General features: G+C 37.8%; 2 protein-coding genes across 2 annotated transcripts; both read right to left on the bottom strand.

The window, feature by feature from the left end:
- Positions 1–2,504: 2,504 nt before the first annotated feature.
- Positions 2,505–5,101, bottom strand: LOC149828805 (photosystem I reaction center subunit VI-1, chloroplastic-like). Its single transcript, XM_090017736.1, has 3 exons — positions 4,815–5,101; positions 4,428–4,566; positions 2,505–2,810 (listed from the first exon to the last, which is right to left on the bottom strand). Exons 1-3 carry the CDS (start codon positions 5,096–5,098, stop codon positions 2,631–2,633), a joined length of 603 nt encoding a protein of 200 aa, XP_089873862.1. The 5' UTR covers positions 5,099–5,101; the 3' UTR covers positions 2,505–2,630.
- A 1,617-nt stretch (positions 5,102–6,718) lies between these two features.
- LOC149828804 (aspartate aminotransferase, cytoplasmic-like) lies at positions 6,719–16,909 on the bottom strand. The gene is made up of 12 exons (XM_090017735.1): positions 16,675–16,909; positions 13,928–13,999; positions 13,656–13,717; positions 13,485–13,568; positions 12,194–12,293; positions 11,996–12,116; positions 11,316–11,479; positions 10,225–10,362; positions 8,891–9,012; positions 8,718–8,812; positions 7,757–7,877; positions 6,719–7,104 (listed from the first exon to the last, which is right to left on the bottom strand). The coding sequence occupies exons 1-12, from the start codon at positions 16,891–16,893 to the stop codon at positions 7,017–7,019; spliced, it is 1,386 nt and encodes a 461-aa protein (XP_089873861.1). The 5' UTR covers positions 16,894–16,909; the 3' UTR covers positions 6,719–7,016.
- Positions 16,910–26,767: the final 9,858 nt, after the last annotated feature.

The following is a 26,767-nucleotide window of genomic DNA, read 5'->3' as shown; positions in this document are numbered from 1 at the left end:
AATAATGGTATTTGTAGTGTAGTTTTAGAAAAAAGTATTACTTTAAGTTATCATTATAAATAGGTTAGGAAACCTAAGGAGAGGAGTTCTTCTCCTTAGGAGCTGCCCCCCCCCCCCCCTTCTTTCCTCCTCTTCTTTTCCAACGTTGGGGAACTCTCTCTCCCTCTTTTTTCTTTTCCCTTCTTCATCTCTATGTGAGTTTCATATGCAACAACCATCTGACATGACTCCTCACATTGTGTGAAACCTCTGGGATGCAGCACCATCATAGGGGAGATCCACACTTTTCTCAACCTAATCCAAAATCAGGAACCGTTGTCGGTAAGTTCCTTCTACCTCTTCTTTAGATTTTTAGGGTATTTTGTATATAGAGCAGATTTTATCTTTTTTATTTTTCTTGCATATTTAGATTTACTATCTAGGATTTTTTATGATCGTTTAGAATCATTGTTTTATGTTTTAGAATTTTTTTTTTGCCAGAAAACTAAGTTCTTCATCGGTCAAATTTTTTGTGTCAGGCCTGAATTTTTTGGTTTGATAAATAAATTATTCTGGCCGATCCAGAAAATGTTTAAGGATGAAATTTTAGTATGTGTTAGTTGTATGTGTTTAGAGTATTTTTTCCAAGTTTCAGCTCAATCCGACTAAGAATTGAGATTTTACGAACATTTTATCGAAACCAGTTTTCTGGCTTTGCAGAAATCTGACCTCTAATTCTAAAATTTATGGTTTGATAAATAGACTATTTCGGATGATCTAGAAAAAGTTTAAGGCTGAAAATTTAGTATGTGTTAGTTGTATGTGTCTGAAGTATTCTCTCTAAATTTTAGCTCAATTCGACCAGAGGTTAGGATTTTACGACCATTATACTGAAGCTGGTTTTTTAGCCCTGTAGAAATCTAACTTTCGATATTAATTGCAGCGATTCTTGAAAATTAATTTTATTTTTAAATTTTTTAAATTAAATGTCTTAGAGTGTATTTGGTGAGTTTTTGGTGTCTTAATTGAGTTGCTTTATATGTGTCAGGTACTAGTTTTCATAAAAAAATTGGAACCTAAAGTTAAGTTTTAAGTGCTTAAGTTAAGTCTAATTGAGTCTTTGTCAGGTCACTAACATAGTATAGAAATAGTTTTGTTTTTTGGGTTTTCGTTTTATGTGATTACAGGTATGGCATCGATGAGCACCAAGGTGGTTGAAGTGAACGCACTAAAGTTTCTTTTACAAAGGTTGAAGTAAGCTAGCTCGTAATTATATTTGGAGTTTTTATAGTCAGGGCATTAGGTTATTTCTATCATTTTCAGGTTATGGTCTTTTTAAATTTTATTTTCACTCATGCTTTTGTAATAGGCATTGTGCACGTTTGTTTTCATATTTTTTTCTATTTTTAAGGCAATAAAGAGTGTGATTTGTTTGGAATACTTGTTCTTATTCTGTTCCTTATGATTCGATCTGAATTTCATTACTTTTATGTAAGTCAATTATTTAGATTTGGTGAGAGATTTACACTTAATTTTTATTGAAAATATCTTTTAAAATATTTTGAAAAAAATTTAACACCAGCAGGCAAAATCAGGTATACCCCATTCAGTATGCTCCTAAACCTACGGTAGACACAAAAGCTTGAGCACGATTCTCTTTTTATGGTGGTTTAAGTTAAAGTAAGTTGATATAGCCTTGTGCTTTATTATTATTTTTTTTTTAATTAACATGGATTAAAAAGTTTCTTACTGATAAAAGGTACATTTTCTCTTTCTCTCTTTATTGATATTATTATTATTAATTTATGTATATTAAATTTGTGCTTCAAACATATATTTGGGTTAGATCATACCTAAAATCAGATAGTACTTGACATAGTCTGCTTGCAAAATCCATAACTTTGCAACAATATATTAGAATTAAATGATTTTTTATGCGTTAGAAAGCTTATTCAATTCTATAAATTTTATTTTTATGCCAAAAGCAAATTTCTCTATTTTATATTCAATCTTTCATGTCAATCAAAGGGTTTCTATTTTGGCATATTCAGTTGCTTATTTAAATAAGCTTGATCTTATTTATGATTTTAACTAAAATCATATTTATGATTATTGGTTATAATTATATATTTATTTTTCATTGCAAATATCTATTATTTGAAATTTGATTCATTTATATAAGCTTAGATATTTCATTTGATTATTTATGATCATATACACTAATTTAAAACATTGATTTGGTCAGAGAGATTTAATTTGCATATTTAAATTAACATGTCATATGAATCATGTATAGAGTGTATAACCACAAGAAAAACTTAATTGTGAATCTGAAAGCCTCCCTCAGACAATGTTTTCGTGCAAGATAGTGTGGGAACAGGTTGTTTCTCGAGAGGAGCACCTCTCGTACTAAAGGCACTTCTCTTCCCACTCCATGAGACAAACATGCCTTTAGTAAAAAGGCAACCTTTTGGAAATCAGAAGAAACCAAAAATATGGAAGCTACCATTTCAAGTCGGTGCATATGGGAGTTCGATTTAATTTTCATCAACAAAGCTCAAAGAAGTTACAAACATACATGGAGCCCAAGGGTAAGCTTACATAGATTCAACAAGAATACAAGAGGAAGTATAATGCATCAAGGGGTTCGATTAGATCTTGCCACGAGGACCAAGCTTAGGTGGCAATTGAGGGCCCTTCTTGATGGGGAGTATGTCACCCGTGGCTGTCGAACTGAGGTAAGCCAGACTAAAGCCTCCACCCAATATCAAGAACTTGAGCAACAAACCTCTCTTGGTGAACGGAGCAGCAAATGTCTCAAAGAATTTGCTCTGCATGTCCCCAAACCAGATATCAATAAGTGTCCAACTAAAATTTCATCACAGAGGCAATGTATGTAGGGCTGTCAACGGATCGGGTTTGTATCAGATACCCGATCCGATCTGAATCTGAATTCTCGGGTATGGGCATAAAAAGTGCCAACTCAAATAATATTTGGGTCGACCTGAACCCAATCCGAGCAATATGCAAGCTGGGTTTGGGTCATGATTTTTGTCAGATACCCTACCTGATCTGAGTATTTTATATGTATTTTTAAAAAAAATTATGCATTTCCGGGTTCAGGATTCCATTTTCGTGACTCAACAAAACCCAAACCCGGCAATTTGTTATTTTGGCAGGTTCAGGTATACCCTGACGGTTGGATGACAGCCCAAAATGTATGACTATTGTTGAATTCATGAAATAAAAATCATGTTTGGCTATTGACTTCCACATTCAAAGAGAATGAGGAAAATCCATTCCTAACCAATTATAACAATGACATTTCTTTAAAATTTGTGGAATATGGATTGTGCATTTCATGCAGATGGGAAATAAAAGCTTAGAGCTTGTGTTGACTCCAAAATTGTCTGGTGAGATGGGTGGTTCATGAGTTGGGGTGACTAATTTTGACTAAGTAGAGATGTTTTTCTTTGGTCCACTCGAATACAAAGCAGAGGAACATGAGAGTCCATGCTTGTCAAGGAAATTGAGAATATGAAAATCCATATTGTTTTCCATTGATCAAGGGAGCCAAAGGAAGACTATAACCAAATTCTCACATTTTTCCAAAGCTGTCCATCATATCTTGGTCCAAACAGCCCACAAGGGCTCCACTCATCTGTTAGGGACCACTTGTGAATGTCACCAAGTTGATGGGATGTCACAAGTTCAAAACCGAGATTGGTTAAAGCTAACCATCTCCTCTTTGTTGAGCCACATACCAATAAGCAGGTCCTAAGCCATTGGGCTCGGCCACTGTCCGAATGCTTATGTCAAAATGAGCCTGTGAGTCGGTCAACTTGATCGAGCCTTCCTGTGCTCGACTTGATCAAGCCTGTGAGTAGGTCGGTCGACTTGTCTATCTAAGGCTACTACAACCTGCTTTGTGGTCACAGGTTCAGCCTTGGCATGACTCGGATCAAAGACTCCATTCGCTCTATCAAAACTTAAGTGCTCCCACTAAGCTACTTTTTCTTTTTCTTTTTTGATAACCAAGGAAAACTCTTACTGAGAATAGGGTCACTTAATGGGCCCGACTCCTGCAAGGTAAAACTCAGGGTTAAGGACGTTGCAGGTTCAAAAACCAATGGTATAGTTGTACAACGGGTAGGGGTCTGCCTAACCCCAGCTTGCCTTCTGAAAAAAAAAATCCCGGTTGAGGACACCACCACCCAACCTTACGTGCCCCATGATAAAGCAACAGCAGCCCCCATGGCACCAAGGGAATTCGATCCTGGGCCTTCAGCCTGACACAGGACCTGGCCGACCACATGGGTAACTACCGCGGTGGTGACTGAGCCTCTTAAGCCATAGTCGACACGAAACATATGCTTTACATGTATAACAATGCTTAATTCCGGAATGGGGGGACAAGTAAGGCCGTTTTGTGCGTAGAGCAGACTTGCCTGCAAGGGGTTGTAGGGAGAGGGTGCGTCGGAGCCGTACAGGTCCCATGCTCCGGTGGTGTTACCCAAGTCCTCGAGATCGAAGTAAACGCTCTTATCCCCGTATTTTGCCACTGTCCTTAAGCCGAGTCCACCGGATCTGCAAAATTCCATATGTAAACTACGCTTAGCAGCAACTCTAGAGTTGGGGAGTTGCAGCTCATAAATCTGGTGTTTGGATGAGGGAAAAGTTGCAAAACGAAGTATTGCAAATGACCACCCTAACAAATCTCAGCTTTACAACGCCAGATCGAACAGTCGACCATTGGAAAGCCAGGTCTTGAGACGTTCTTAACACCATTCTGACAAACAACACTGCCAATACCAGTTAAGTTAAGCCTATCTTACCTCTGGTGCCTGGACTTGGGCAGGCTCACGCGGGCGGTGGGAACTCTAACGCCATATAGAGAGGTGTTGCCGAGGCCCTTGACGGCAGCAGGCTGTGCAGTAACAGCGCTGGTGGCTAGAGAGGCCATTGTTGTTGCTCTTCTTCCCCTCCTTGCACGCCTTGTGATAATCCTCGTTTCCTTATTCACACAGTCCTTTTGTGCTTGCTTGCCAGACTGCCATGTGGCAGATTTGATCTTGGGAAATGGATGGCAGTTTGCCAATACGAGTTTTACACGTGGCATACCTTATCTTACCCAACGGGATGGAAGGAGTAGGAATGGCAGTGGACCGGGGCAGGGGACAAGATCTCCACCCCAGCCCCATTTCAAAATCCGAACCTCCATCCCCCACACGGGGATGGATTTTAACCTTCACCCTCACCTCCATCCCCGTTTCATGTCTGCCATCCCCAGTCCAAACGGGGGCGAGGCGGGGTGGGGCCCGTTTCCCCTTTGTCTATAGTCATCCCTTGAAGGATTGGGGATGGGACGGGGCTGGGCAAGGCCGGGATTGAGATGGGGGTGGAGGAAAGCGTAAGTCCATCCCCACACGGGAATAGATTTTAACCTTCATCCCCGCCTCCGTCCCCGTTTCTTGCCCTTCAACCCCGGTCCAAACGGGGCGAGGCAGGGCGGGGGCCCGTTGTCCCCCGGTCCACTGCCATCCCTAGGAAGGAGGGGTTTGGATGAGGTGCACTCGTTCTTGGGCTCATTTTCACGGTTGGCACGGACCCAACGAGAGGATCAAGTCAACCAACCAGTCAGTAGTCACCAAGGTATGGACGGTAATGGTGTTTGGGAAATCAAATTTACAGCCTTGTTCATCACCACCAACTAATGGGTATTGAATATAAAAATTATATCAAAAGAAAAGAATGGCAAAACAAAGGCACGCAGAAAGGATTTTGGTTCTCAAAGATTTTTCCTTCTCATGCATACTTGACGCTGGCCCACATGGGCTCAGCTCACGTGGTTAGAAGCGTGTATCTTCTCCAACATCCTGCATTAGAAACCCCCGTGTGCACCATGAGCAGGCTTGATGTAGCGGCATTGTGGGTTTACTGCCGAACAGGAGGTCAGTCTGGGTAAGGCCCACCTGAGGCCTACTCATGGGCGAAACTGGGTGAATCCGCCATGGAGAGATCTTACAACCTGGCAGGTCCATCATCATAAAAACAAAAAGAGAAAAACAATCCCAAGCAATGTCACCAGGTTGTTGACACGATGTTACAAGTTCGAAACCCACAAGTGGCATCCCTTGCCATAAGGTCGAAAGTACTCACCACCGAGGCGGTATCCCATGTGGTAAGCAGGGTCCTCTGCCAAGCTGAAGACCCAGGTTCGAATCCCTCTACCACATGGGGCTTAATCCAATATAAGTAGGGGTCTGCCTAACCCCAGCTAGACTTTTAAGAAAAAAAAGGTCGAAAGCACTCTCAGGTAGGCAAGGAGTGACCTCAAGGGCTTTACCAACTGAAGCAGCTAAAGTGGAAAATCTAAATTAAAGTGTTTTTTTTATAGTCAAGCTGGGGTTAGGCAGATCCCCTACCCGTTCATTAATCAGTTAAGAAGTAAACCTTGTACAAAAAAAATGACCCTTCTAACAGAGGGTGCCAGTCTTTGGGGGTGATCTTTCCATGTGTAACTCATCCCCGCTCTAGCTAACTTAGCTAAAGTTTTTACATGATCCAAGGAGAGCTGACAAGTGCATTAAAACTCCAGTATCGTAATAACCCTGGAGTGAATGCAGCTTATCCGCATTGCTTGCTCAAGCCAAAAAACCAGCAGCAGAAGTATTACTATAATTCACAACATAGTCTAGGGCAAAAACATCTAATTACTGTTCTTGTTTTACCAACCAAATTTGTTAAAGAAACAATATCTTGCGCCATTTCTTTTTGGATGCACTGTGTCCATTACAGAAAGTTTCCAGAGGCAACCAACAGAATATAAAAGTGCATGCGGTAGATAACTCAAGCAAGCGCAAAATATTTCCAGTCAAAATCGATATACTGCTTATCCTATGAGGTCTAAATGGCAATGAGAAAAACCAGTCTGATTTCTCTTCTTAATAGTTAATCGCAAGAGCTTCAAAAAGGTAGGAACCTCGGGCACAGAGCGAACATACCCTGCCTTATTGACCCAAGCAGTTCATTCACGATTAAGCGATACTCTTTGTGACTGCAGCGTGTATAGCATCAGCAAGATGAGGAACAGTCCTTGAGCTCAACCCTGCCATGCTGATGCGCCTGCACAATGCAGCATGCCGAAATTGAGTCACTACAAACAATAAAGCATCTTAAAAGAACAAAAATTATCCCAGTTCTTTCCTTTTTTTTTCTTTGAGGTGAGGGATAAAGTTTGGGTTTTCTGATCCAGTCGAGAACATTTCAACATTTGTCCCAGACAACAAGCCTGAAACATTATTAAAAACTGACAATCGCAGTCTAAAGAGTTTCTGTGCAAAGGTTCTCCACTTGGTGGAATAATGCAAGAGTACTTGAGCGGTAGTTCTAAATTTATGGTTTTTGAGCAAACTCTACAAGAGATTTCAAGGGTCGGTCTCTGGGAATGTTTTTCTTGCAGCTGCCTGTATCCCTTTCCAGTTACAAGCCTGCTCAAAAAGCAGAATGGAATCCAATGTAACACAGTTTTTACTGTGTTTTTCATAATATACTACAAGGGCAAAAGTGGGGTTTCCTCATCTTTTAAGAGAATTGTTGGGGAAAAAAAGTAAACTGGAGATAACACTAGATAAGTGCTGAAAATCATGAATCCCTAAGACAGACTATGTTCAACGCTCTATCTTGGAGATCTATACACAAATGTCATCTAAAAAAATGCTACCATTTGTTATCATACAATAAAAAGAATGCAAAAATAATCCCATAGAATGCTTACCCATCTGATGTCATGTAAATGTGGTACTCCCTAGTCATGAATGCCACCTGTTCGGAGTTTAGTCCTGTAAAAGTGAACATGCCAATCTGTTTGACAATGTGACTCCAATCACCAGGAGTACCTGCCATGAAATACATACATTTTCAGAAGCAATCAGATATTAATAGTTTTATCGTTCAAAGAACAAGGTTAAACTATGAAGAATATTATCTGGATGAGCACCTACTCCGATACCTCCTCGACAATCAGAAGAATGGACCAAATGAAACTACTTTCAGTACAAAATCATTGAATCTTACCTCTGAATATAGAAGACTGTAAAATTCAGACCCTACTTAATGGCAACTAACTACCAGTTTACCACTATAACACAGGAAAATCCATGTGTTTACCAGTTTACCACTACTTGTGGCCCACCAAGAGCTGTAAGCATTAACTACTCCTGTACAAGCATGTGCACATGCATCTGTGTCTGTCTGAACCCAGAATTACCAACATTGGGGTAAAATTGATAAGGTAATTTGTCTAAACAATTTTAAAGGATGGCTCTCTTAGGAAAATAGCAGCAACATTTTCAACAGAAAAAGAAATTATAAAAATCCTGTGAAAGTGAACCATTTATCCCTTGACACTTTAAAATGACATGGTCTTCACCAATGTTCACAGACCTGCAAGCACACGCACGTGCACAAGCTCAACCAGGAAAAAGTGCACCCACTACAAAGATCACATTCTATGAGCATGCTACCATCATATAAACAACAAAGAGAGTCAGGACACCAAATTCACACAGCACACTTGGCCAACTAAGACCATGGAAACTTTGGAAGGCTCCGTACAGCACAAGATTTCCTGATACTACTAGAGTGGATTGCCTTTCAAGTTCAAATCCATTTGACAAGTTAGCCAGAAGTTTTAGACCCTTGCTCAAAACAATGAGGAAAGAGCAGCAGTAGCATACCCCTTTCACGTAAAGCATCAAAGAGCTTCTGACGCATGCTAATGATCCGATCAGCCATGGCTTTTAACTCGACCGTCCACTGATTATACATTTCACTGTCATGGTTTCTGTAAATTAGATTTCTGACTGCAATTAGAATTAGAAAATAATTTATCAGGAAATATCTTATTTACCTGTTTCCGAGAATAGTTGCCACAATGGAAGCCCCGTGAATTGGTGGGTTAGAATACATGGGTCTGATCACTAGTTTCAGCTGACTCTCAACCCTGATGGCAACAGCATTTGACTTCAAAACCTGAAAGAGGAACTCCCACAGGTAAGACATAATGAATTGGTAAAGTGCAGCTCCTAAGCATGTGACAATCTAGATAGTCATATTCTTCCAGCAGACGTATATACAAGTAATTAAAAAGTACACTACTGACTTGAAGTCAGCACCTGAAAGTCATTGAAATCCTCAGATTCAGACGATAAAAATAATGGACCAGTCATATTCACTGAACGAATAGCTCCAACATACAAGGGAACAGAAAACTAAAATAAAGCCAATTGATACATAATAAAACACAACTGCAGTTGTCAAAACCCACATGTGGATTTGTGTCAGGTGAAACTTTACACAGATGGCATCATCAAACTCTGCCCCCTTATTTCACAGACGTATATACAAGTATTTAAAAAGTACACTACTGACTTGAAGTCAGCACCTGAAAGTTATTGAAATCCTCAGATTCAGACGATAAAAATAATGGACCAGTCATATTCACTGAACGAATAGCTCCAACATACAAAGGAACAGAAAACTAAAATAAAGCCAATTGATACATAATAAAACACAACTGCAGTTGTCAAAACCCACATGTGGATTTGTGTCAGGTGAAACTTTACACAGATGGCATCATCAAACTCTGCTCACAGACGTACATACAAGTATTTAAAAAGTACACTACTGACTTGAAGTCAGCACCTGAAAGTTATTGAAATCCTCAGATTCAGACGATAAAAATAATGGACCAGTCATATTCACTGAACGAATAGCTCCAACATACAAGAGAACAGAAAAACTAAAATAAAACCAATTGATACATAATAAAACACAACTGCAGTTGTCAAAACCCACATGTGGATTTGTCTCAGGTGAAACTTTACATAGATGGCATCATCAAACTCTGCCTCCATAGATATTGGTCTTGTAAAATACAAATGAGAAGAACTACACTGTTTTTTTGGTCATGCATAGAAAATAAAAGTTTCTTTTTATGAGTTCATTACATCCAAGGTAATGACCATGGACAAAACATGTTAACTTCTCAAAGATATTCCCTTTTTGATAGTAGTCTTAAACAATGTTTTAAAGACGAAAAGGAAATTGTGGAAGAAAATCAAACCAAAACATTTATGGAAAAACACAGGACCCTACTGGCAACATCTACCACAGCCAGCACATGCAAAATGGAATACGAACCATCTGTTAAGTAATTAAAAATTAAAGGTCCATCAGTCTTACAATGCTGAGTGCTCCAACACGTTCTCCATAGAGTCCCATGTTCTTTGCATAACTTTGAGCAACAAGACATTCACCTCCATCTGCAACAAACATGCGAACAGACTGTGCATCTTCATCCAAGCTTCCACTAGCAAACCCCTGAAAAAGGAAATGTTTCTCCAGTATAATGAGAAGTACAAGGGCAACTGAGAAAATTGATTCGGCCAAATGAAGAGGTAGAAAATGAATGAAGTTCTGAAAAATTCTATGAACCCTCATTACATTTAGAAGACAATCAATCTTCACGTCCTTATAAAAAGGAAAACAAATGAAAAAATTCTACTGTTGATTAAGAAATGTAAATACCAGTGAAATTATGGAGCATAGTTGCACTGGTACTCAGTACACCCTAGCACATCGTGTATTGGGTGTACTTGTACTGGTACAGAAATCATTTCGGAAACCACAAATGGAAGTACCAGATGTTCAAGAAACTCATCACAATTACTTGGGAAACTCATAGAATCTCCAGTATGAGCTCACTTCCATTATATCACAAATAAGTACCGAAACTTATTCCTATTAAGATTGTTACATGTAAATAACAATGTCATTACTATAAAGACACTATTTTTCAATAAGCCTTGTAATGTTATGATATAGAAAAGTTAAAAGTATAATAATGTTTGATTAAATTTGCATGTTTAGCTATTTTCATTCATAGGTATCTTTATGAAAACATATACAGAAATATCATTTTATGATGTATTAATTTTTTAGAAACTCATATTTGATTATTTTAAAAATTGTATCAATGTTTAGTACAAGCACATATCAAATTTTTTTGAAATCATACTAGTATGCATTTCAAGTAAAAACGTAGCTGAAATTTCTTAAATCCTCACGTACAATTACCAATACCTCATATTGTACCAATACCCATATTAATTTCTGGCAACTATGTTCTGGAGTACATTAGCATAAAAAGCTAAAATTGTTCCAAAGTTGTAATAAGCTTGCCTTTAATAATTAGATAATGACAATCAACCTTTAATCCTTCTTGGAAAAATAACTAATAAAAGATGATAGAATAAGTTATTCTAAATATTCACCTGATAAGCACTATCAAAGAAAGGTAATAGCCCTTTAGCTCTGATCAACTTCCTGATTTCTTCCCACTGGGCGGAAAGTGGATCAACACCAGTTGGATTGTGGGCACACGCATGGAGAAGAATGACAGACCCAGATGGAGAAGCATTGAGATCATCAAGTAGGCCTGATTGACATTTATAGAGACCACCATGAGCACAGGAAGATGCTAGGCCATTAGAAGAAAGTGAAAATTTGCAAACAGACATGCAAATGGTGGATAAAAATCATCATAACTTCATATTTATCATAAAATATTTAAAAAATGACCCAAACACAAACTCACAAACTGTTATACATTTCCAATATTATATCACTTCTACTTGGACTGAACAAGTAAGAACTATATATGCTGAATGGCAGAAAAGGCACATTCTAGATAAGGTGAGATCGCTACAGTGACTTGTGTGACAAAGGCTTCTGCACCTAGCTATGCCGGTTTTGCTCAATTCAGTCAGTCAGTAAGAGTGCTTATTAGACATAATTTGGGCCAAACAGATTGTCCATCCCAGTAAACTGGTAATTACAACTATACTTGTCAACTATTAAACAAAGAGAAAATCAATTAGGGAGGATCATCCATGCCCCATATATCTAATAAGATAACCCCGGTTAAAGACTAAAATAAGAAATAATACTGTACCTTGAATGTCCAGCCCACGAGTAGAAGCATCATAGTACCGGTAAGTCTTCACAGATAAACCTGCCATAGCAAAGACTTTTGGGTGGTTTCCCCATGTTGGTTGTGGAATGTAAATGGTACGCTGCAGAAATGTATATTGCATTCAAATGTCAAAGATTTCTGTTTAATCATTCTCCAAAAGATATTCATGAATGGTACCTGGTGATAGTGTTTTGCCAAAAATTCAGCGCCAACCCTCAGTGAGCCAGTACCAGATAGACATTGCACAGTGGCAACCCTCCCCTCCAGAATGGCCGGGCTGTTTTTGTGAAGGAAAGGCATGATTATTTATATCAACAATGTTTAAAAGGGAATAAACACACCGGCTGAAAAGGAACATTAAGTACATAGCATCCTTGCTCTTTGTTCTAATATATATATATATATATATATATATATATATATATATATATATATATATATATATATATATATTCGATCTCACTTTTATGATTGGAGTGTTGGGGGAACTAACTAAAAGGTCCAAATTATAAGGAAATTACACCAAAAGAAAAATGCCTAACATTTTCATATTAGGAGAAGCTAAAACAGAATTCTTCTCGTAGAAATAAAGATGTTGCTTTCTTTCTCAGATGGCTGTTAGAAAAAAATAATAATAAAATCAAAGATGGGATGCTTATTTAGATCAATAATGTTTAGAAGGGATAAAACATTAGCTGAAGAGAAAAGTACATAGAATGCTGCACATGTCTTCTTCATTTTCTATTAAAAACTTTTCCACTCTTGGAATTGCAGTTTTACGGAACTAAATAATTGGTCCAACATATATAAATGGATAAATTACACCAATTTCTATAACAGAAATGACAAGATAGAATTCTTCCCATAGAAAAAACAACTGATAGGCAAGCTGGGAGTGGGGGATAACCCTGTGGGATTCGAACAGGAGACACCTTGGTTATGATATCTCATTTGATCCCTCTTTGCATAGAAATTAAGAAATGCATTCTTAATTAATGTTGGCAAACTATATGCATTTATACGTGCACAAGGTAGTATTCCAGTCAACAAAAGGAGATAAACATTATCAAGAAATGATAAAAAAATCCAAGAAGACATAATAACCAACATTTCCATAAGTGCCTGCATATACCAAGTACAATTTTAAAATTTAACAGCAGTGACACTTCTCAAGGCTAGGACGTCAATCCCTTTGTTTCATTGAAACAAAGAGTTTTTATATTTCTGACAAAAACACAGTGCTTAACCAATCCCAACAAGGTATTGTTTGACAAGAACACCAGTAAGAGAAGAGAAGAACATAGGTACTGCATCTACATGGTCCTTGTTATAAAATTCAAAAAAACAGAAGGCTCCAAAGAACCAAAGAAGCACCAAGAGCCAAACCTAGAGAAAAAGCAATCAAGAATGAAGCCTAGGGAAGCAATCACAGGAACAACTTTTTCCTTTTAATTGGAACGGGCCGCACCTGTCAGAGCCAAGAATGAGCTTGGCACTTAATTTATTGAAAGCTGCTAATCCAGTAATTGGAAGATACTCCTTAACACGAGAACTGGAACCATGAAATCTTATGTTAATGCAAGAAGTATGAAATTACCAATACATAAAATACAGAGCTTTTTGAAGTGAAGTCCATCACCTGTCATTTACTAAAAGCTGCTCAGCTTGCCTCACAACGTTCAGAACGAGTGGCTTCCCTTCCTACTCTCAGACACAAGATTGGCATGAAAAATGAGCTAAAAGAAAGGAAATGGGATTGTCCAAACCAAATTAAAATTTTGCCTATTTTTCACATATTTGTGTACAAAGGAAACTGGTTACCATATAAGCATAAAAGGTAGAAATTTCATCTTTTTCCAAGCAGAGAACTAAAAGCACGAATAAACACAAAAACAAAGTCAAAGCCTGTACCTCTGTCCGGTAAGCACCAACTCCCAAATTTAGTTTCAGAGGGCTGGGGTCCTTATTGTATGCAACAGTCACCTGATTGAAATTAAAGGCACAAACAACTTTAAAGGGAGAGGACATGAAAAAGAGAAAAAAGGAAGTCTGTGCAAGTGCAGGTGCTTCATAATCTAAAATCATAATACATTAAAGATGCATATGCACATGAACAGACAGAAGATGGATGCAACTTCTTTTATTTTACATAGAAAGGCCAAATATTACACACTGCAGCAAATTACTTCATCATCTTCTGCTTCATATTAATGACCAAGAATTTCATCCACATCACCTCCACAGCTAACTCTAAGAAAAGAACTTGCATGACTGTGGCCATAACCATCACTTTGGGCCTTTGGAATACGTTTGCAGTGAAAATACGATGCAACAGACTATACCAGCCTAATAAATTGACGACCTAAAACCTTGTATTCTTGCCTTTCACTATGCATGGCAGAAAAGATAAAGATAGACTAACATCAAACAGGTGCCCCTTTTTCACCTAGCCAAACTTTTACTCTCTACATTTTTGTTTTATTAGCAGGCACGGGGACCACCTAGTCAAAATGAGCAAAATGGCACCATTTCCTCTTATCGTTGTGGAATGCTTCTAATCACAAACGCAGCAATGATAGATGTTGCAGCCAACCGCCAAAATTAACTGCATAATATAGGATTTTTCACCCTCAAGACATACATAATCCTAATGTGTATTCCCACAGATCTATTTTTTAAACAAATCACATAGGTTAAGAAGGATGAACCATCTCACTTGAGTCACAAACAGTGGCGTAGCTAGGATTCATGTGAGCTGGGGGGGGGGGGGGGGGGGGGGGGGGGAAGGGGTGTAGGAAAAAAAAAACTGGTTTGATAGTCGAGGATTCGGGGGCAGCGCCCCCCAAAAATTTTTTTTTTTGAGATAAAATAAAAAATGGCTACAATTATTAATAAAAATCTATTTCATATGGACAAATCAAACTATTTGCTGCAGTCAGGACTGGGCTGGGCTAGATCTGGGCTACAAAAATGGATAAAAATCTATTTCATATGGAATCAGGGCTGGGCTAGGACTGGGCTTTTAAAAAAAAAAAATTAACTATTTCGGGAGGCAGGACTGGGCTACAGCCCAGTCCTGCCCCCCCCCCCACCCCCACCCCACCCCACCAGCTCCGCCTATGGTCACAAATGAATACTCAAATCAATCAGTTGTTACTAAGATGATAACAGAAGCTCCACAAAGCTGACCACGGTTAGCAAACAAAAACCAAAAGTCGAGGCACTCATCTCTTTATGAAACTCTCTTATAAATCAATTCACATCAGAAGCTACGGCATATCTCTATGCACTAGGTACCAAACAACGATTCCAAAGAGTTTTCACTGGACTTTTTCAGGAAACTCTCAGTGACGACCTCAGAGAAACTCAAGGCCTTGGCAAAACCAGAACTAACAAAGACAACACAATGAGAGTGAGCAAAAAAATTCCCAAGGTAAAAGCAAAACTGAAAAACGTAGAAAAAAAATTCCTCGCAAGTTAAAAGTAGAACCGAAGACACTGATACATGGTAAATAGACACAAAATGGTAAAAAGGCAGTACTTGATAATCATCGGTATCACAACATTCTTTGAACTGAACAGCATCGAATCATATTAGTTATACTTGGCTTCCCTTTCCAGATTTAAGAAACTAAATCGAGAATACAACAAAAGAGGAGAGATAGCGGAAGGAAGACGTAAATATCGATTTATGTCGACGATAAGATATTTAACAAAAAATGCGAAAAAGATAATATTAGACCGCAAGTAAAACCGGACGGAAACAAACAAATGTTTGATAACTAAAATTGCTATGCAGGAAAGAAGACGAAACATACACGTCTACTAAAACTGCCACAAAACAACAGGACGACTTACTCAAATACGAATACGAATAAAATAAAAATAAAAAGAATTAAGAGAGTCGAACCGCTTGTAGAGACTGACGATGAAAAAGGGGGGGAAATGAGAGAATAAGCGAACAAAAGAAAAAAAACAAAAAATGAGTACGAAGAGCGCTAGAAATTCGAGATCATTCCCTCTCCGAAAAAAGCAAAAATCTGCAAAAATAAAAAAATATATTCCACAAAATGATAACAAATTTCTGGCAATGCGCCGTAAAAACCCATAAAATTCGGGTTTTGCTCCGTTCTAGCATAGCGCAAACAGACGATCAATGAATAGTCACGTACAGAAAAAAACAAAAGCGGTGTAAGATACAGAGGAGAAGATCTACATAAGATCAACTAATAATAGCAAAAGATGATCGGGAAAAGAAAAAGAAAAAGCACGAGGGACACTCGATATACATAGAAAATCCAGTTTTTAACTTAGGCGAAGAAGGAAAATGCAAGATCATTCTCTACCAAAAAAAAAAAAGAAAATTTGTAAAAATGAAACAATATATTCCACAAAATGATAACAAAGGCAACGAGCCGTAAAACCCCATAAACTTCCCGATTTTCTCCGTTCTAGCATAGCACAAACAAGCGATCAAGAAATCGCCAGCTATAGAAAAACAAAAGCTGTATAATACACAGAGGAGAAGATCTACACAGGATCAACTAATAATAACAGAGAGGCACTCGATCTACATAGAAAAATCCGGTTTTTTAAACTTAGACGAAGAAAGAAATCGATCAAGATGAAGATCCACCGAAATCCGGAGGAAGGCTCACCCCGAGGATCGAGTCTTCGGGAGCCATGGGGATGCTCTCGAAGGAGGAGACCCCATCGACGCCGGAAGTTGCAGACATTTCGACGGAGCTATGACGGTTGGAGGAAAGAGGAGACGGAGACGATGGTGCGAGGTGCCTGGCGATTGTGCTCAGTCGGCGGTCCGCGGGATGGACGGGCGGGGAGTCAAATAGCGAAACAGTGAGCGCCTCCTGGTCCATATTTTCTTTCTCTTTGACCCCCTGCGCAAGGAATCAAGGCACAAAAAAAAATCCAAAAAAAAAAAAAAGAAATTAAATAAACTTTAAATAATAAAGTTCTTTTTATTTTGAGGAAAAACGAGCGCACGATTAACCACACCGCTTTATGTAGCAGGTGTCATGCACGTCGTGGGGCCCATTGATGACGTGGAAGCTGATGAGAAGATCAGGTGAAGTGGGCCCCGCTGAACCCAGGAAAACGCTGAAGTTGCGGTTTATTCAGACGATGCCGTGACGCAACCGGAAGCTGGCCACGTGGCGCATGAAGAGAGAGAGAGAGAGAGCTGCAACTTGTCAATGGTTTGGATTCTGTTTGGATGCGGGTCGTACCCGATTATTTGGTACACTGAAATGACATGGTTTGATTATTACGACACTTGTTCGAAATTAGTTATTATGAGCATGTTTAGCAATAAGAGAAACTGCAAATGTCATTAAATACTGAATATGTTATTTGAAAGATCTCACGTTAATTCGTCATTCTAAGATTTACCCTCATGTCTAGACACCACTTAGGCTTCTTACAATTTTTATTCTACTTTATGGGTTATGGGCCCCACAATATAGAACTGAAATCTACACTGATCCAAGTGTTTAGTGGACCAAACATGATCTGCCCGGATAGTCACCTGGATCTCTATGGTGATTTGGATCAAATTGAATCTGGTTCATGTTTGACCTAATGTGAAGAAACCAATTAAGTAGATGGCCTGGATCTCCCACTCTATCATCCCCACACTCCACATGCTATTGAGATTCTGGTAATTCCTATTTTCCATTGTTTTTCTGCTTTCTTTGATTTTCATGGTAACAGAGATATATGGTGTCCTTGCACTTGCACTTAGGATGCATCAGGGTCAAATTAGAGATCTTCGGATCTCTAATCCAAAGAACTAGTTAAAAAAACTCAGATATTAAATCCAAGGTAATCAAACGCATCCTACGGGTTTAATTTGGTTTTGATTTTATAAAAATAGGGTAAATAAGTTATGATATAAATGCACATATATATGAGATTTTTTTATGAGAAACAAGTTATGATATAAGAATAACTAGATTCAGATTCAAGAATCATTATGATCCAAACTCAAGATCCAATCCAATTGGATATGTAGTTGAGTTTTTTTTTAAAAGAATTTTGTTTAAATATAAGTTTCCATGTTTCAAACGCTTCTATCAAAAGAATGCATTTTTTGCTGATTTTTTAAAAAAGACGAAGTTTCAATTGTTTTTTTTTTCATTGTTTTATTAGAATATGGGGAGTTTTGCTAACTATGATTAGGACTTAGGAGGACCGTTATTATGTCTGATTGGATTGGGTTTTACCTAATGTTGTCTGTATCAATTTCAAACCTAATCCCATTTTCAAATCGATTTAGATAATTGGCCGATTCAGACTCAAATAGAATTGAGCTGAATTGACCATTTTTTTTCTTCTTCAATATAAAAAATCATTACAAATTAAAAAGATTATTAAAATATTAAAACTGACAACACTGTTTTTTATCCTAATCTGCTTGAACTCTACGGGATACAACGAGATTGGATTATGATACTGGTTCAAACTTGGTTAGGAGGATCGTTATCAGATCGAATTGGATTTAAAAAATACTTAAAATATATATTTTCACTTAAAGATACATATAATATGCTAGATCATCATACTAAACCCACTTAACTCGAATCAAGTTCATTGCAAACAGAGTTCTCATTTGACTCGAATCAAGTTCATTACAAACTGAGTTTTAGAATAGCTTAAAACTAAAAAGCAGGTGTGTATAGGTTAGCCCCGGGGGGGGGGGGGGGGGGTGTAGTGGGACGGGGCCTTGGCTGCCAAACGGGCAGTCAAGGTTCGATTCCCATGGGTGTCACCCCTCTGCATAAGCCAATGCGTAACATAGACCTTGGGGCAGGGGTCCTAGCCTCGAAGTTTTACGTTGCTGGCACGATGACCATAGGTATGGCAGGCTGAGCCAACATGACTAGGTCTTCATATTGGGTGTGGTTTCTTTGAGTTATAAATCCAAAACAAAGGTGTGGATAGGTTAACATTCCCAAAACATCGGGTTAAGGACAAGACTAGATTGGACTTCGGCTGCTAAGCTAGCATTGTAAGGCGATCAAACCATCTCAGCTCAAGTTGGTTCGGTGCACCCATTTGGTCATGGTCTCTGTCACAAGGACACGTTTAAGATGACTTGCCAACATTATTTTAGTATTATTTCAATATTTTTGACACTATTTAATAATTAATATAGTTTTATCAATTAAAAAAAATTTTGTGTCCTGTGACCTAACTTTCCAAAGAAAAAAAGTGTATTGGTGACTTGTGTCTACATCGAGGTCGTGTTTACGTGAAAGTCTTTTTACATTTCATTGTTCTTTTGTATAGTTAAAATTGATTTCTTTTTAGAGAAAAAAGTCAGATTTGTTTTGAGAAGCGCCCCAGCGGGATCGAACTCACGACCATTTATTTACAAAGTTTCCTAATCAACATTGATCCTTAAGATTACAATTTTTTATTTTTGCTAAAGATCTTGCTTGATTAGGACTCTTATGAGAACCAAGACTTCAGTAGGACTTTCCATAACAATGGGACTCTTGAAGTCATGTGGATCCTTGAGTTGTGTGAATCTTGATCTTCAACATTATATGTCATGATCTTGTCAAGATTAATCATGACTTGAGAACAAGGTTTATTGCATAGGCGCAGCAAGGGATATAAACGGTTCGGATGTAGCCAATACCATATCCAACTAATCGGATGGTGTTGGCTAAATGGATTTGAATTTGGATGGTGAAAAGCTCATATCAGATATGCTTTGTTAAATATAAACAGATTCAGATATCTATCAATTTTGAATATTTATCGATTTCGATAATCGATTATTCCTTCATGCAACATCATATACTACAAAATCAATTAGATTTAGGCAATCAAAAATAGTGCTAGGGTCTTCTTGGGCAATCAAGTGTTATCATCCATCTCCCACTACTATCAGCAATGGTTCGACCCCTCCCACCTGTTCAGCAGTTCCATTAATGGTAACAGTCTCCCCATAATCTCTGAGCAAGAGAATTTTTTCTTGCAAGCCCCTTTCATCATTATTGAAATCAAGGTTGCAGTATGAGAGTTGGCCCACATAAAGGCCCTACACTACAAGAAAAATGTTAATTAACGATGAAAATTGACGACATATTATTTGCGTTGCAAAGTTGTGATGGCTTAGCGAGAGAAAGGTAGTCATCGCTAAAATTAAAATTTGTTGCGGACTTAGCGATGGAAACATTTTGTCTCAAACTTCATCACTAATTAGCGACGGATTAACGATGAAAAAGTTTTGTGTCAAGCTCCATCACAACATAGCGACAAAAGTTTTTCGTTACTACAAAAATCGTTACTTAGCAACGAATTTTGACACGAAACTTTTCTGTCGCTATTTTTCGATATAAGCTCGTCTAAGCCATGACATTCTCTTTCTCCTCTCTCTCTCTGATTTCCACCAAATCGGGTTCGAACCCTAACCTTCTGCCTTTTCCTCTGTCGGTCGGCCCCTTAGCAGACGGCGGCTCTGTTGCCTTCGTCGGCCCTCCCTGCATCTGGCTACCTGCCGCCGACAGCCCAGCCTGAATCCACCCCTTGTCTGCACGCCTCTTGCTCGTCTATTGACGCTGACGCCGACGTCGATGACCTCCTCCCCCAGGTATGTCTCCTCCCTTCCCTTTTTCTTTCCCCTCATCTCTCTCTCTCTCATTTTGCCCTCTGTCACCCAGTGGGCCGGCGAAAGGGGTCGGGACCCCCCCCCCCCCCCCCCCCCGTTTTTTGTTTTCTTCTTGGTCTGGTAGGGGCCGATGCCATCAGCCCCTGCCTCCTCCTTTTCAAGAGTCGTAGAGGCCTTTGCCCCCCCCCCCCCTTTCTTCTTGGTCTGACGGGTGCCATCGGCCCCTGCGTCCTCCTTTTCAAGAGCCGCAGGGGCCTCTTAGTGCTAAGCATCACATGCGGTTAAAAATAAAATGCAAAAAGAAATAAAAAAAATACAAAGGCAATAGCATGCAAATCGGGTAAATACCCGTGGTGAGTAAGTAATGCAAGCGCATCACAGGTTATTTAATTTCTTGGATGCAACAATTTTTTATTCACACACTCACTTAGTTGTGGATATCCAAGACTGCTTTGATGAAGTTCGGAGATCATGCTGAGCATGATTTTAATGTATGAAAATAGAAGTGCTCTTATTTTTGGAGTTCGGATTTCATGCTAGTCATGGTAGTAGTTAGTGGGATATTAGAGTGTGTTTGTTGCAAGTACATATTTGACATTATTTTGATATGAATGATTTGAATGTATTGCAATGTTTGATGTGACTGTATACATGCTTACATGCAGTTATTTTTAATTTGATTATGCCTTTCATGTGAAATTGTATCATAAAAACATGCTTCAAATAAATGTATCATGTAATGAATGAGTTTGCAAATGAAAATGAATGATAAGTTATCAATGCTTCAAACATGCTTCAAATGATTGATTTTGCACATGAAAATATTAAGTTATCATGCATACATCATTGTTCTTGTGATTGAATGACATCATATACTTTAAATGAATGATTTTTCATATGAAAATATTAAGTTATCATGCATACATCATTGTTCTTGTGATTGAATGACATCATATATATATATATATGTGTGTGTGTGTATGTGTGTGATATATATATCAAATCATTACAGCTACCATGAATGCATGATAAATTTGATATTTTCTTCATCATAGCATTCTTATGATTCTCTTTTAACTGGTTAGGATAATATCTGTAACATCATAGGACAAAGTGACTGCAAACCATGAATGGATGTACCGTAGGATAGTTGATAATGAGGTATAGCTTGAATATATGAATGGTGTTGATAGTTTTATTGAATTTATAACGGCAAGTATCGGTACAGTGGATCCTATAGGTCGGATCAGGTGCCCATGCACGATGTGTAAGAACAATTGATTTGTAGAACCGCATGGTGTTAGACATCACCTACACAGGAAGAGTTTTTTGAGTGATTATCAGAATTGGATGTTTTATGGTGAAGAATTTTAGAACAATTTTGACGCACGAGTGGATGTGATGCACGATAATCCATATGAGGATTTGATATTTGATGTCGTAGGACCAGAGTTGGGTTCTGTTATGGATCCTAGTGATGTACCAAATGGGGTAGAGGAAGAAGCAGCAAATAATGAAGCTAGTAGATTTTATGATTTATTTAGAGATGTTGATAAGCCACTTTAGAATGGTTGCGAGAGTCACACTATCTTGTCTGCAGTTATTCAACTACTGAATTTGAAGTCCGAGTATAATTTGAGTCAATCATGTTTTGACCGTCTGTGCTCTATTATGAAGAGTATGTTGCCCAAAGATGAGAAATCGCCACAAAATTTCTATCGTGCGAAGGTTATGGTCAATGCTCTAGATATGGGGTATCAAAAGATAGATGTTTGTCCAAATCACTGCATGTTGTATTTCAAAGATCAAGAAAATAGTTGATCATGTCTGTCATGTGGGCATCCTCGGTTCAAGCCAAAGACAAGAGGCAATGGTAGCACGAGGTCAAAAGAAGTGTCATATAAGTCGTTCAACTATTTTCTTCTCACCCCTAGATTGCAACGATTGTATATGTCTTCGAGAACAGCTAAACACATGAGATGACACACAAATAAAGTTCGACATGATGAAGACAAGATCATGCATCATGTTGACGCGGAAGCTTGGAAGCATTTTGATCGTACTCATCAAACCTTCATAATGAAAGTGGGAAATGTTAGGTTCAGTTTATGTACAGATGGATTTAATTCATTTGGGGGTAGATCAACTTCATACTCGTGTTGGCCAATATTTGTCACCCCATACAACCTTCCTCCAAGCTTGTATATGAAGCGTCAAAATCTTTTCTTGTCTCTCTTGATCTCTGGTCCGACCTCTCCCAGCCAAAATCTTGATATATATTTAAGGTCATTGATTGATGAACTAAAAATACTGTGGGATGACGGTGTTCTCACGTTCGATGCCCACAAAAAATAAAACTTCAATATGAAAGTTGTTGTTATATGGACAATCAGTGACTTCCCTGCATATGGTATGTTATCTGGTTTGAGCAAACATGAGAGGTTGGCATGTCAATACTGCATGAAAGATACAAAATCTTTTAGATTGACGTATGGAAGGAAGTCGTGCTGGTTTGATTATCACCGTCGATTTTTACCCAGCGACCATCTGTTTCGTCGACAAAGGAATGTGTTTTGAGCAGGCACAACTGAAATGGAAGGTCCACCTACAAGGTTGTTTGGCATAGAGATTTTAAGACGATTGTGATACTTTCTATATGGACTGACAGATGCCCGTAGCTTGACGCCCTTTCTTGGATTTGGGAAGGATCATAATTGGACAAAGAAATCTATTTTGAGAACTAGCATATTGGTCAACCTTATTGATACGACATAATTTGGATGTGATGCATGTGGAAAAAAATGTGTTTGATAATATGTTTAATACAGTAATGAATGTCAAAGGAAAAATGAAAGATAATTCAAAGACCCGTATGAATTTAAAAGTAATATGTAAAAGACCAGAATTGAAACTCAAAGAGTACAATGGCAAAGTACTGAAACCAAAGGCAAGGTACGTGCTTGGACCAGATCAAATAAAGCACGTATGTCAATTGTTGAGATAGTTGAGATTTCCAGATATATACGTCTTTAACATTGCTCAGGCTGTAAAGATAGATGAGGGACAATTATATGGGTTGAAGAGTCATGATTATCATGTCATTATGCAACAGTTGATTCTCCTGGCATTCCATGATATGTTAAACAAACCTATATGGGGGGGGTATTATCCGAGTTGAGTAAATTTTTTAGAATATTGTGCGCATCGAAAGTTGTAGTATCTGAGGTAAAGAATCTCAAGGATTCTGTCGTCACTACTATTTGTCAGCTAGAGAAAATATTTCTGTGAGTATTTTTTATGTTATGAAACATGTGATCATACATTTGCCATATGAATTAAGGGTTGGTGGTCTTGTGCAATATCGGTGGATGTACCCATTTGAAAGGTATATTTTTTTAATATTTTTCTCTTCAATTCTATTGAGAAATTTACTGTATTATGAGATGTATATTGTTGACAGATGCATGTTTGACCTCAAAAAAAGGTTTGGAATAAAGAAAGAGTAGAAGGTTCTATTTGTGAGGCATACACTTTAGAAGAGATTTCAAATTTCTCATCTATGTAATTTGAACCTCACATTCCAACATGTTACACTTGCCCACCTTGTAATGATGATGGAGAACAATTTACTGTAGCTGACAAACTGTTGATATTTTAACCACTTGGGCATGCCTTTGGCAGTTGCCAGTCAAGACTCTTGGAAGATCGAGAGCAAGACGCAGCACAAATCTATATCTTTTTTAATTGCTCAGTGATTGACTCCTACATCGAGTAAGTATACTTAATATGTAACACTAAGTTCTATACGTGCGTACATGGTTCGGTAATTTAAATATTTGTTAAGTGCAGACGATTTGATCTGGAGTTACGAAGAGAACTTTCATATCTCACTGATGCAGAAGTACAGAAAGAATATGAATATAAGTTTGTAGCATGGTTGAAAGAGTTGGTAAGAACGATGACATACATTCTTTTTGTGTAAACAACAATAAGTTACTTAATTGGTCGTGATCACAGACATTGTTTATGCTTGTAGGTCCGCCATGGTGATGTTAATGATCAAGAAATTTATGATTTGCAAAATAGTCTGACCAAAGTTGTGCAATGTTACAACGGGTACATCGTAAGTGGTTATCGATTCTATACAAAAGACTACGGTGTAAACAAGTCAACGATAAATAGTGGCGTGTGTGTCAAGGGCAGCAGCTACGATGAAAATGAACATGACTACTACGGTGTTGTAGAAAAACTAATGGAGTTGACTTACTTAGGCATAAATAATAGGGTAACTTTATTCAAGTGTCATTGGTTTGATCCCACAGCAATAAGAGTCGACAAAGCCTCAGACATTATGGAGGTGAATCATAAATCAAGGTTTGGAACATATGAACCATTCATATTAGTCTCGCAAGCTCAACAAGTTTACTATACTTCATATCTAAATACAAGAAAGTCAAATAAAAATGAATTGTGGGCAGTTTGCAAGGTGAAGTTTAAACTATACCCCGAATATGATCAGTTACAGGAAGACAAGATTGCTAAAGAGGGTGATTACTATCAATCAGATGATATGTATGACTTCTTTTATGGTCACGATGTCGCACATGGTATGCATATCATATCTTCATTGTTCGATGGTACACGTATGGAAGAATGTGATCCAAATGATATACCAAGTAGATGGGCGCCCAATGAAGTAGAAGAAAAAGAGGAGGAGGAGGAAAAAGAAGAATATGAAAGTCAAACAAGTGATGAGGAAGCATACTCGAGCTAGTGAAATACATCTTGTAATACATACCTTATGTTTTAATGCATTGCAATGATTGATGTTAATGATTTAAATTATTTAAATTATTTAAATTATTTGAATGATTTGAATGTATTGCAATGATTTGAATATATTGCAATATTTGAATGTATTACATGAAGTTATTTTCGATTTGATTATGTATCCATGAAGATATAGAGTTGTGTAACTGATCCAATTGTATTGCAAGTTAAGGATAAGTTATCCATGATTAGCAAGTGATGTCATATCTTATGTTTTAATGTATTGCAATGTTTGATATGAATGATTTGAATGTATTGCAATGATTTGAATGTATTGCAATGTTTGAATGTATTGTATGAAGTTATTTTTTATTTAATTATGTATCCATGAAGATATAGAGTTGTGTAACTGATCCAATTGTATTGCAAGTTAAGAATAAGTTATCTATGATTAGCAAGTGATGTCATATCTTATGTTTTAATGTATTGCAATGTTTGATGTGAATGATTTGAATGTATTACAATGATTTGAATTATTTGAATATATTACAATATTTGAATGTATTGCATGAAGTTATTTTCAATTTGATTATGTATCCATGAAGATATAAAGTTGTGTAACTGATTCAAATAAAAATTTTATTTGTTAGAATATGGTTCATGGAGGTCACAATGGTAGAGCATCCAGTGGTAGCCAGTCTTAGCCTTCATCTTCACGGGCTGCTTCGATAGGTATATCATTTAACTAATTGTATACTTGATTAGTTTAAATGCGCATTGTGTGAATTTCTAACTCATTTTTCTATAGATGATGTTTCGCCTGCACATGACCCACCTACACCAGTTGTTCATAAAAGTCATGAGACAATGCTGGATGCAGGGTCTTTTCAGTCTAACACACGATGACTCATTCAAATATTATATATCGATAATCGGCCGTAAGTATTTCATTTTCATGTATCCAATACTTATCTTATAAATTATGTATATCGATAGTTAATGTGTACCAATTCATGTGCAGCGTGAGGTTCGAGCCAAAAGAAGTAATACGAGAGATTAGGCAGTCACTAGTTCAACATCTACTAGGACCGGTTGCTCAATGGAAAGAGTACCCGAATGAGGTGTTGGACAGATTATGGTCTTTATTCATGGTTTATAATCGTTTCTCATAGCTAATGTGTTTCATATTTAATTTTTTGTTATCATCATGTATACTAACTTTCTGAAATTATTTGTAGGTTTCAAATCGCTTTGCGACTGCGATAGAGGAGCAAGACGCGAGGCGGCGTGGCAGAAGGTGTCTATCAGTCGATTTGCAGACATGCTGCACAATATGAAGACTG

Source organism: Nuphar pumila, chromosome 9 (genome assembly GCF_984573655.1).
Source record: "Nuphar pumila chromosome 9, dmNupPumi1.hap1.1, whole genome shotgun sequence".
NCBI classification, from domain to species: domain Eukaryota; kingdom Viridiplantae; phylum Streptophyta; class Magnoliopsida; order Nymphaeales; family Nymphaeaceae; genus Nuphar; species Nuphar pumila.
Note: the sequence above shows the minus strand (reverse complement) of the source record. Positions and strands in the feature narration are given on the sequence as shown.

What these genes read in the sequence shown, in the direction of transcription:
- LOC149828804 (XM_090017735.1), bottom strand. Translation starts at nt 16,893, where the DNA reads ATGGACCAGGAGGCGCTCACTGTTTCGCTATTTGACTCCCCGCCCGTC. An exon ending in TCTTTGATAGTGCTTATCAG is followed by an intron (nt 10,363 to 11,315) that starts GTGAATATTTAG and finishes TTCCTTTTTCAG; the next exon opens with GGGTTTGCTAGTGGAAGCTT. An exon ending in ATTTACATGACATCAGATGG is followed by an intron (nt 7,105 to 7,756) that starts GTAAGCATTCTA and finishes TGCATTGTGCAG; the next exon opens with GCGCATCAGCATGGCAGGGT.
- LOC149828805 (XM_090017736.1), bottom strand. Translation starts at nt 5,098, where the DNA reads ATGCCACGTGTAAAACTCGTATTGGCAAACTGCCATCCATTTCCCAAG. An exon ending in CCCAAGTCCAGGCACCAGAG is followed by an intron (nt 4,567 to 4,814) that starts GTAAGATAGGCT and finishes GGAATTTTGCAG; the next exon opens with ATCCGGTGGACTCGGCTTAA. An exon ending in CTCCCTACAACCCCTTGCAG is followed by an intron (nt 2,811 to 4,427) that starts GCAAGTCTGCTC and finishes GGGGACATGCAG; the next exon opens with AGCAAATTCTTTGAGACATT.